This window comes from Eschrichtius robustus, chromosome 13 (genome assembly GCF_028021215.1).
Source record: "Eschrichtius robustus isolate mEscRob2 chromosome 13, mEscRob2.pri, whole genome shotgun sequence".
NCBI classification, from domain to species: domain Eukaryota; kingdom Metazoa; phylum Chordata; class Mammalia; order Artiodactyla; family Eschrichtiidae; genus Eschrichtius; species Eschrichtius robustus.
The window spans coordinates 6206090-6218201 of NC_090836.1; the positions used below are offsets into that span (position 1 = coordinate 6206090).

Below are 12112 nucleotides of genomic sequence, written 5' to 3' on the forward strand. Positions count from 1 at the left end.
ACACAGACATACAGCACCACAAACACCACACACACCATACACATACCACACATCACATATGCACGTACCCCATACACACCACACACCATATATACAACACACAGACACACACCGCCACAAACACCACACACACACCATACACACACCACACGTCACATGCACACAAACATACGCACACACCACATACACACCACACACCATATATACAACACACACACATACACCACCACAAACACACACCACAAACATACACATCACACACACCAATCTTTCTTCCCAACCTCTAATTCCCTGGAGCCTAATTCTCAATCATCTGCTAAACTAATTCTTGCTAAAAGAGGTAGCCAACAAAACAGAGGAGGATGGGGACTCTCATGCTGGGACCCCAGGCTCTGTGACAGGCAGCCTAAGACACAGCTCGGTGAGGAAGCCCACCCCGCTGCTTCCCACGTCACGGCACCTGCCCTAAGAGTCTGGGAAACCCTCTGTCCCCAACCTCCCCCTCCCTCCCCACGCACGCCCCTCACACCCCACCACTCCCTTTACTGCCCCAGGAGAGGAAGATGTTCCCAAGAAAGAAGTGGCCGAAGAGGCAGAATTAGCATGATATAGCAGAAAAGCCACTTAAGGATTTCCATTTCCAACTTTTCTTTTTAATAGATAACCTGAAAATCCACCCACTACAAAACATCTCCAAATGCTGTGTTAAATATAACAAATGTTCTTTTTCTTTTTTTAATATTTATTTATTTGGCTGCGCCGGGTCTTAGTTGCGGCACCCAGGATCTTTAGTTGCAGCATATGGGCTCTTTTAGTTGCAGCCTGTGCCTCTTAGTTGCAGCATGCGGGATCTAGTTCCCTGACCAGGGATCAAACCCGGGCCCCCTGCACTGGGAGCACGGAGTCTTAGACACTGGACCACCAGGGAAGTCCCAACAAATGTTCTTTAAAAGCACAGCTAGGGCTCCCCTGGTGGCGTAGTGGTTAAGAATCTGCCTGCCAATGCCGGAGACACGGGTTCAAGCCCTGGTCTGGGAAGATCCCACATGCCACGGAGCAACTAAGCCCGTGCACCACAACTACTGAGCCTACGCTCTAGAGGCCGTGAGCCACAACTACTGAAGCCCGCATGCCTACAGCCCACGCTCCGCAACAAGAGAAGCCACCGCAGTGAGAAGCTTGCGCACTGCAATGAAGAGTAGCCCCCGCTCACCGCAACTAGAGAAAGCCCACACACAGCAATGGAGAACCAATGCAGCCAAAAATAAATGAATAAAATAAATAAATTTAAAAGAAAAAGACAAATGACCCAAATAGAATGGGCAAAAGACTTGAATAGACATTTCTCCAAAGAAGATATATACAAGGGCCAAAAAATACATGAAAAGATGCTCAGCATCATTAGTTATCAGGGACATGTGAATCAAAACCACGAGATACCACTTCACACTTCATCAGGATGGATATAGTAAGAAGCGAAAAGTGTTGGAGAGATTGTGGAAAAATTGAATCCCTCACCTCGTACATTGTTGGTGAGAATGTGAAATGGTGCAGTTCTTGTGGTAAATAGTCTGGTGGTTCTTCAATAAGTTAAACATATAATACCATATTACCCAGCAATTCCATTCCTAGGTATATACCAGGAAAATTAAAAACAGGTGCTTAGGGACTTCCCTGGTGGCACAGTGGTTAAGAAACCGCCTGCCAATGCAGGGGGCATGGGTTCAAGCCCTAGTCCAGGAAGATCCCACAGGCCAAGGAGGAACTCAGCCCGTGCGCCACAACTACCGAGCCTGCGCTCTAGAGCCCGTGCTCCACAACAAAAGAAGCCACAGCAATGAGAAGCCCGCGCACCGCAACAAAGAGTAGCCCCCACTCGTCGCAACTAGAGAAAGCCCGCGTGCAGCAACGAAGACCCAACACAGCCAAAAAGAAAAAGAAAGAGAGAGAGAGAGAGAGAGAGAGAGGGAGGGAGAGAGGGAGGGAGAGAGGGAGAGAGAGAGAGAGAGAGAGAGAGAGGGAGAGAGGGAGGGAGAGAGGGAGGGGGGGAGAGAGAGAGAGAGAGAGAGAAAGAAAGAGAGAGAGAAAGACAGACAGAAAGAAAGAAAGAAAGAAAGAAAGAAAGAAAGAAAGAAAGAAAGAAAGAAAGAAAGAAAGAAAGAAAGAAAGAAAGAAGAAAGAAAGAAAGAAGAAAGAAAGAAAGAAAGAAAGAAAGAAAGAAGGAAAAAAAATCATCATAGACTAAACAGCAGGAATTGAAAACAAAAGAATAAGACGTCTCTAGAAAAGAAGAGGAAGACTTGAAAAAGAACCTTTAGACAACTATAATCCAATAAATTTTTTTTAAAAAAAGAACTTACAGAAGTGAAAATATATAGTAAATTAATTTTTAAAATTCCGATACAAACACCAGATATCTTGGAAGAAAAATTTGCTGGAAGGTAGAGTTTAGGAAATTATAAGGAGATGAAAAACGATAGAAGGAGAAGATCCAAAAAGAAGTGCTGAGACTATGTCCTTCAGTGTAGATTCCCATCCACGCTACCTTAGCTTGAATGCCACTCCCTCCCCCAACCGCAAAGCAGGCCCTGAGAATTTTAGTGCAGGTAATTTATTTGGGAAAGCAGGAAACACTGGCAGACAAGTGGAGACATGATACGGGGACGGGAGAACAGCCAATAAAAGGTGTTTATTAAGCCAGCTACCACGTGGTCAGCTGAGCTTCATCCATGAGGAAAGTCTAGGAGAAAGGTTAAGGCACATGCCACAGAATTATCCCACTGCTGGGTCAAGAAAGCAGAGGTATTTCTAAAATACCCTACACTGGTCCTTAACTGTCAAGGGCTGCTCCTGGGCTCATTAACTCCTCAATACTCTGGGCCTTGAGCACAGAGGTTCAGACCCTGGCAGTCTAGAAGAAGCACATGAAGGTTAAGGTCAGGGGGATGTGTGAGGGGGTTAACTAGGTAGTTAAATTATCATTCAGAGATTGGGGAAAGTAGAAACATTTTTTTCAGAAAACAGGCAGTGTGTTTATTATTAACAGTCCTTTCTGAAAGAACTACTAAAGAAGATACTTCAGGAAGAAGAAAATTAAACCCACAAAGAAAATGCCAGAGGAAAAGATAAAGAAAGAAATTGGTAAATACGGGGGTAAAGAGGAGCAGGCAGTGATTGCATAAAACAATAACAATAATAAGGATAAACTGCAGAGTTAAAAAATAAGATGGAACCAAAATACCAGACAGCAATAGCACCTAGGATGGGGAGGGGGTGATGAGAGTGGAAGTGTAGTAAGGTCCTTGTATTGCTCAGAAGAAAGAAAGAGGTGATAACTGTAGACTTTGTGGTGGCTAGAATGCACAGTCAAATTTTAAGAGAGGATGCTAAAAAAATAGAATTGAATATATGTTTTCCAAACCATTGAGGGGTGGAGGGTGGGGAGCTGGAAACAAAGAAATTTAGACTGACCCAGGAGAAAACATAGAAACAGCATGACAAATAGTATAAAATAAGATAGAAAAAATCCAAACAATGATAGTCAGCAGTAAAAAGGAACAGATTATCAGGTTGGATGACACACATCTAGCAATGTTCAAGAGCTAGGCCTAAAACATAAAGACACAATACTTCAAGGAAAAAAAGAAGAAAAGCCAAATGATAACCAAGAGAAAGCTGATTATACTACTATCAGACAAAACAGACCTTAAGAAAAAAAGTCATTATTACAGACAAAGAGGATACAAAGAAGATAAAAAGAGAAATGTACCAGGAAGCTATAATTATGTGCAATTCATAATATCAGCTCAAAATGTATAAAGAAAAAATTATTGAATTATAAGGCAAGGCGGAAAAAGCTTTGGGTAAAAATCAACAACATCCACTTATGGAAAACAAGCACACAAAAACATCTTTGAAACCCACAAAAAGAAGGGAGTGTCCTTGACCTGAGTAATAGAGCAAACCTCACAATTATGGTAAAAATATAAGCCACTTTCCCTTTAAAAATCAGAACAAGACAAAAATGCCCAGTATTATCACTGCTAGTCAACATTGGATCAGATGCCCAGGCCAGTACAGAAAAAAAAAAAAAAAAAAGAAAAGGAAATATAAGGTATATGGTTTCAAAAAGGAAAAGCAAAAGGGATTTCCCTGATGGTCCAGTGGTTAAGACTCTGTGTTTCCAACGCAAAGGGCACAGGTTTGATGCCTGGTCAGGGAACTAAGGTCCTGCATTCCATGTGGTACAGCAAAAGAAAAAAAAAAAAAAAAAAAAAGCAAGATAGTTATTATTTAAAGATATGACTGTCTACGTAGAAAAATTCCAGAGAATTCTACATAAGAGAATTTTATTAGAGTTCAGCAGTTTGCTAAAATAAGACTAATCTTTAAAATCTATTATGTTCCTATATAATTACAAAATGTAATATTTAAAGCAACACTATTAGTAAAACAACAAAGTGACCCTATTAGTAAAACAACAAAAACTAAATACAATAAGAATACAATAAAAATAAATTATTCTTAAGAATAAATAAATAATTCTTAAGAATAAATACAATAAAATCTGCACACAACCATTATGCAGAAAATCATAAATTTTATTGCAAGACATAACAGAAGACCCAACAGGGAGATACACTGTGTTCATACTTACTGAGATCACAGGATTGTAAAGATACCAATTATCTCCAAATTAGTGTATAAATTAAATGCAATTCCAATCAAAATGTAACAGGGTTTTTCATGAAATTAGACAAGCTGATACAAAATCCTTGTGGAAAGCAAAAGATTAAGAATAGTTCAGACAATTTCAAATTTTAAATCATCAATAAAAATGGACAATGGTTATTATCAAAAAGATAAAGTTTTTATTATCAAAAAGGTAAAAAAAAAAAAATGTAAAAAATAATAAATGTTGGTGAGGATGTGGAGAAATGAGAACACTTGTGCACTGTTGGTGGGAATATAAACTGGGAGAGCCACTATGGAAAACAATACGGAGATTCTCAAAAAAATTTAAATAGAACTACCATATGATCTAGTAATCCCACTTCCCTGTATATATCTGAAAGAAATTAAATCACTATTTCAAAGAAATGTGTGCACCCTCATGTACCTTAGAGCAGCATTCACAGTAGCCAAGATAGGGAAACAACTGATATATCCATTGATAGAGGAATGGATACAGAAAATGTGGTATATATACAATGGAATATTATTATTCAGCCGTAAAGAGATGGAAATCTTGCCATTTGCAACAACGTGGATGAAACTTGAGGGCATTATGCTAAGTGAAATAAGCCAGAGAAATACAAATACATGATCTCACTTATACATGAAACCTAAAACAAAAACTCACTTATACGTGAATGATGTCACTTATACGTGAATGATCTCACTTATACGTGAATGATGTCACTTATACGGGAATGATCTCACTTATACGTGAATGATGTCACTTATACGTGAATGATCTCACTTATACGTGAATGATGTCACTTATACGTGAACGATCTGTGAAATCTAAAACAAAAACAAAAAGGAACAACAACAGCAACAACACCAAAACAAGAAACCAAGGTCATAGAAACAGAGAACAGATTGGTGGTTGTCAGAGGCAGGGGGTAAGGGGTGGGCAAAATGGGTGAAGGGGGTCAAAAATACAAACTTCCAGTTATAAAATAGGTAAGTCATGGGATGTATTGTACAGCATGGCGACTACAGTTAATAATACGGTATTCAGTATTGGAAAGTTGCTGAGAGAGTGGATCTTAAAAGTTCTCATCACAAGAAAAAAAGTTGTTACTGTAACTATGTGACTATGTGTGGTGATAGATGTTAACATGTTACTTAGACTAATTGAGGTGATCATTTCACAATATTTACAAATATCAAATCATTACATTGTATACCTGACACCAATATAATGTTAAGTGTCAGTTATACCTTTTTTTTTTTTTTTTTTTTTGGGGGCTGTGCCATGCAGCTTGTGGGATCTTAGTTTGTCCACCAGGGATTGAACCCAGGCCACGGCAGTAAGAGTTCTGAGTCCTAACCACTGGACTGTCAGGGAATTTCCTTTCTTTTTATTTTTTTAAATTATATCTTAATTTTTTTAAAAAATTTAAGGTAGGGACAAACTACCCAGTAGCAATAGATATTGATATAGAAAGGCAATTCACAGAAAAGAAAAAAACCCATTTGGCCAGTAAACATATTAAAAATCATTCAACCCCACTGGCCACTAGGGAAATCCAAAATAAAACCACATAGCTATCTTCCCATCACATTGGCCAGGATGTGGAGCTATTGGAACTATTTGCTGTTGTTAGGACAACTGGTATATCACTTTGGAGGAAAATCTGGAAATAGCTAAGAGATTTAAAGATGCTCTTCCCATGGCCCAGTACATGCACTCCTGGGCATACCACTTGGCGAAACTTTCACCTACGTGCACAAAGCAACTTGCACAGAATGTTCACTGCAGCAGTGAATGTAGTTCACAAGCATGTAAACAACTAAATATACTTCAACAGTATGAATAAACAAATGGTGATACATTCATCCTATGAAATACCAAACAGCAGTCAAAAATAATCAAGGCTACATCTACCAACATGGATAAATCCCCAAAATAATGTTGAGCAGAAAATAAAAGCAAGCGTCAGAGACTCTCTACGGCATGATAGTATTTATGTAAAGCTAAATAAAGACCATGTAAAATAAAACAGTATATTACTGCTTATAAATATGTTTAATTGCAGGAGAAGTCAACATGTACGGTGGATAGCCACTAAATTCAGGGCAGTGGTCACCTTTAGGGAGGAAGAGAGAAGACAGGATCCAGGGAGTGGTACATGAGGGGCTATATCTCTCTGTATATGTTTTATTTACTTAACAATTTCAAAAATATGAGACAAATATGGAAACACATTAAGAAGGCTGGAACATGCCAAAACATGGAAACAACCTAAATGTCCATCAACAGATGAATGAATAAAGATGTGGTACATATATACAATGGAATACTACTCAGCCATAAAAAAAGAATGAAATAATGCCATTTGCAGCAACATGGGTGCAAGTAGAGATTATCATACTAAGTGAAATAAGTCAAAAAGAGACAAATACCGTATGATATCACTTATATGTGGAATCTAAAATATGACACAAACGAACCTATCTATGAAACTGAAACAGAATCAGGGACATAGAGAAAAGACTGGTGGTTGCCAAGAGGGAGGGGGGTGGGAGAGGGTTGCATTGGGAGTTTGGGATTAGCAGACGCAAACTGGTATATAAGATGGATAAACAACAAGGTCCTACTGTATAGCACAGGGAACTCTATTCAATATCCTGTGATAAGCCATAATGGAAAAGAATATGAAAAAGAATATATATATATATGTATAACTGAGTCACTTTGCTGTACAGCAGTAATTAACACAACATTGTAATTCAACTATACTTCAATAAAAAAATAAATTTGTATAAAAAGATGGCTGGAACATGGATATCTTTACATTATCCTCTCTAGTTTTCTGGACAGTTGCAATTTTCACTTACAAGATAAAGCCCTGATGCCAGTGACCTTGGCGTGTTGGCTTTGCCCTCACAAATAGCAGAGGGTCCAGCATCCTTGCACACCCATCTTCACATACAAGGCCTACTGCCTTAAAGCAAACTCCTAGATGTGAAAAAAATCACTGGGTTAAAAGTCACAAAAATTGTTAAGACTTATATACATCCTGCCAAGAACTATATCAATTTACCCTTCCATGGCATTTTATTAGTTATGGACTGAATGTTTATGTCCCCCAAAATTCATATTTTGAAGTCCTAACCCCCAATGTGATGGCATAAGGAGATGAGGCCTTTCAGAGGTATTTAGGGTTAGATGAGGTTGTAAGTGTGGGGCCCCATGGTGGGATTAGTGCCCTTATAAGAACAGGAAGAGACACCAGCGTTTTCTCTCTCTACCATATGAGGACACAGGGAGAAGACAGCCATATGCAAGCCAGGAAGCGGGCCCCCACCAAGAACCAAATCTGCAAGCACCTTGATCTTGGACTTCCAGCCTCCAGAACTGTGAGAAATAAGTGTCTGTTGTTTAAGCCATCCAGTCTATGGTATTTTGTTACAGCAGCCTGAGCTGACTAAGAGTTATTTTTTTATTATTTAGTAATTTAACTGGCAAAAACTGGTATGAGATTATTTTTTAATATTCATCCCTTTAAATATTGGGGGGATGTTTTCTAATACTGTCCATTTGTATTTCTTCTTTTGTGAATTTCTGGCTAGTTTATTTATTTATTTATTATTTTTGGCTGCGTTGGGTCTTCATTGCTGCGTGGGGTCTTTCTCTAGTTCCCACGAGCAGGGGCTACTCTTTGTTGCAGCGCACAGGCTTCTCATTGCGGTGGCTTCTCTTGTTGCGGAGCACAGGCTCTAGGCGTGCGGGCTTCAGTAGTTGTGGCACACAGGCTCAGTAGTTGTGGCTCGAGGGCTCTAGAGCACAGGCTTAGTTGCTCCGTGGCATGTGGGATCTTCCCGGACCAGGGCTTGAACCCGTGTCCCCTGCATTGTCAGGTGGATTCTTAACCACTGCACCACCAGGGAAGTCCCCTGGCTAGTGTCTTTGGCTCATTTTCAATGGAGATGTTTATCTTTTCCTATTGATTTGTAAAAGCTCTTTAGAGATTAGGAATAATATTTTTGTTTCCTCACATTAATATGTGAATGTTTTTCTCAGTTCTTCATTTACCTTTAATTTTTACTTACGGTGGGTTTTTTTATGTTACAGGGGTTTGGGGGATTGTTTGATGTTCTGGGGGCGAGGGGTGTTAGGTATCATGGATACAAAGTAAAAGTACAAACACAAAATGTTTGAAAGGAAACAGTGAAAAATCAAATCTCCCCTTCTCCCTAGTGGGTGACCAACTGTCCCAGTTTGCCCTGAACTGAGGGGCTTTTGGGAACATGGGATTTTCATTACTAAAACTAGGACAGTTCTCAGCAAACTGGGACAGTTGGTCACCCTACCAGCCTCCTAGTTCCCTTCTCAGAGGCAATACTGTCTCCAGTTTCTTGGGTAGCCTTCCAAAAACACTACAAAAGTTTTAAACATTCATCTTCAAATCTGTTGTGGAGAATGTGAATCTTAGCCCACAAACCTGCATTTGCAAGATATGTCACGTCCTTTTAATTTCTTTAAATCAAATTAAACATAACCTTCTTTACAGTCAGGGTGACACAAGAATCCAGGGGGGGTTATGGAGGGCTCAGAAAACACTGAACTCAAATCTTTAGTCCACCCCTCTCGCTGCTTCCCGCTTCCCAAGCCCACATGACTTCTTTTATTTATTTAATTTTTTTTTAGGATTTTTTTGATGTGGACCGTTTTTAAAGTCTTTATTGAATTTGCTTGAGCAATTTGAAATATTCCTTCTGTCTTTATATTTTGGTTTTTTGGCCACAAGGCACGTGGGATCTTAGCTCCCCGACCAGGGATCAAACCCTCACCCCCTGCATTGGAAGGCGAAGTCTTAACCACTGGACCGCCAGGGAAGTCCTCCCACAGGACTTCTTTAAAGACCAGCATCCCAGCAACTTCCAGGGCCTGTTGGCATGACCTCTGGGTCTGGCCGCCAATGGCCTCCGGAGACCCCACCACCTCTCTTTCTGTGGACCTTCCTCCTTCTCGGGCCTCATGACCAGTCTTAACTTCCTCCTGGGCCCCCATGAGCACCGGCACCCGACCCCACCGTGCACCCCACTCATCACCCACTGGCTTCGCTCCCCAGACACCTCCTGTGCTCACTCACACAGAGTCACCGTCCAAAAGGCACTCCCTCTCCCTCCATTCCTTCTCTCTGCTAATTATCCTTCCCTTGGCCTTTGGTGCCAGGCCCTCTGCTACATGCTTCACATGCATTCTTTTTTTTTTTTTTTAATTTATTTATGATTTTTTTATATTTATTTTTGGCTGCGTTGGGTCTTTGTTGCTGCACACGGGCTTTCTCTAGTTGCGGTGAGTGGGGGCGACTCTTCGTTGTGGTGCGCGGGCTTCTCATTGCGGTGGCTTCTCTTGTTGCGGAGCACGGGCTCTAGGCACGCGGGCTTCAGTAGTTGTGGCGTACAGGCTCAGTAGTTGTGGCTCGCGGGCTCCAGAGCACAGGCTCAGTAGTTTGGCACACAGGCTTAGTTGCTCTGCAGCATGTGGGATCTTCCCGGACCAGGGCTCGAACCCGTGTCTCCTGCATTGGCAAGCGGATTCTTAACCACTGCGCCACCAGGGAAGTCCTTCACATGCATTCTTACACTCAATCCTCCTGTATAGTTTCCTGGGGCTGCAGTAACAAACTATCACAAACTGGGTGGCTTAATACATCAGAAATGTATTCTCTCAAAGTTCTGTAGCAGTCCGAAAACAAGATGGCAACAGGGCCAAGCTACTCCAATGGCTCTAAGAGAGAGAGAGAGCTTCCTGCCTCTTCCAGCTTCTGGGGGCTCCAGACTTCCTTGGCTGTGGCTGCATCGCTCCAATCTCTGCCTCCGTATTCACACTGTCTCCCCTCCTCCCTCTGTGTCTCCCCTCTGTATTTCTTAAAAAGACACTTGTCATGAGAGCCCATCTATGTAATCTAAGGTGCTCTCATCTTGATATCCTTAAGTATATCTGCAAAGACCCTTTTTCCAAATAAGATCACATTCACAGGTCCCGGGGGTGAGAATGTGGACGTATCTTTTGGGGAGGGGCACCATTCAACCCACTACACGTCCTAACAACCATTCACCCCAGAGATAAGGATGCTGAGGCTCAGACAGGCTAAGTAACTTGCAGAAGATCACCCCGTTACGAAAAGACAGCCGGCTCTGAACCCACGTCTGTCTGATGCAAAGTTCATGTTTTTTCTACTACACGTGTACTATTCCAGGAGGCTCTTCTCCTTTCCTGCTCCCCTCTTCCCCACTTACCTGTCTAGAAACGACTTTCCTATCTTTGAACCACCCTGGATGTCTCTAGGGAAACCCATCTTGCCTTGTATTTTCCTCTTTAAATCTCATCTCCTCTACTCTTTGCTCTCCTAGAAGACGGACCACGCCTTACCCATCCCTGTAATTTCCCAAGTACATGGCTCTGAGCATGGCACATAATAAGTGTTCCAGAAATGCTCGATGAACTCCCTGTGTTGTTTCATTAGCATAAAATATTAAAAAGTAGATCCAGGGCTGATGTCGCAAGGAAAGAATTGCTCAAAATCTGAGGAAGTTGTCAGCTGCTCTCCAATTTGTCAACACAGAAGTTTAAGAAAACCACTCACCAGAGGGTCAGGGGGAAATTGCAAAGGGAAAGTCATGGGTTTGCTCTGCTAGGGGACAGCGACATCAGACAGTGACATCAGACCAGGGTCGTGCACCCATTTGTCATTCTGCAGCCGTAACTGGTATGACTCTCCAGGACTATTTCTAAACGACACTGGAATTTCTATTTGGTCAGAGTATAACACTCCTGACTGGAATATTAAGACTACATAGATAAATACAGTTGGGATTCCCGATTGGCTAAGAAGGGAGCTGTGTAAACCACCAGCTGCAGCGGAGGGTGCGCTGGTGCTGTGCGCAGAGGGCACAGGGCTGCGGGCACAGGGCTGCAGGGTGATCAACTCTTCAATCCCGAACTCTACTTAGCACACCTAGACTCCTGCTGTCACCACAAGAGCCACTTCCTTCAGGAAATTCCCAGGTCAGAGGCCAAGCCATCGAGTTTTACATTTGACAGCTTAAGCCCAGTGGTTTCAATAGATATTTTATATATTAAATGCAATTGATCAGTAAACACATTTGAAAACTGCCCAGGGTACCTTTTCTGAGTTACTGTTTCCACTGAGGTTGTTGGTTTTCCTGGAATTCTGTAACGTTCTTTGTATATAAAAGCATGTCATTTGAGGGACTTCCCTGGCAGTCCAGGGGTTAAGACTCCGCGCTTCCACTGCAGGGGGCATGGGTTCTATCCCTGGTCGGGGAACAAAGATCCTGCAAAAAAAAAATTTTTTTTTAAATAAAAGCGTGCTATTTGAAATGAAAGCTATAGACTGCAGCCTTGAGC

At 41.5% G+C, this 12112-nt stretch overlaps 1 protein-coding gene across 1 annotated transcript in view; it reads right to left on the minus strand.

Moving 5' to 3' along the window:
- Positions 1-12112, minus strand: part of VWF (von Willebrand factor) — a 198747-nt gene that overhangs the window by 137247 nt on the left and 49388 nt on the right. The window contains exons 7-8 of the mRNA XM_068561367.1: positions 11868-12039; positions 7570-7690 (exon numbers count right to left, since the gene is read on the minus strand). Coding sequence (XP_068417468.1) covers positions 7570-7640 — 71 coding nt within the window. The 5' untranslated portion in view covers positions 7641-7690; positions 11868-12039. The remainder of the gene's footprint in view (positions 1-7569; positions 7691-11867; positions 12040-12112) is intronic.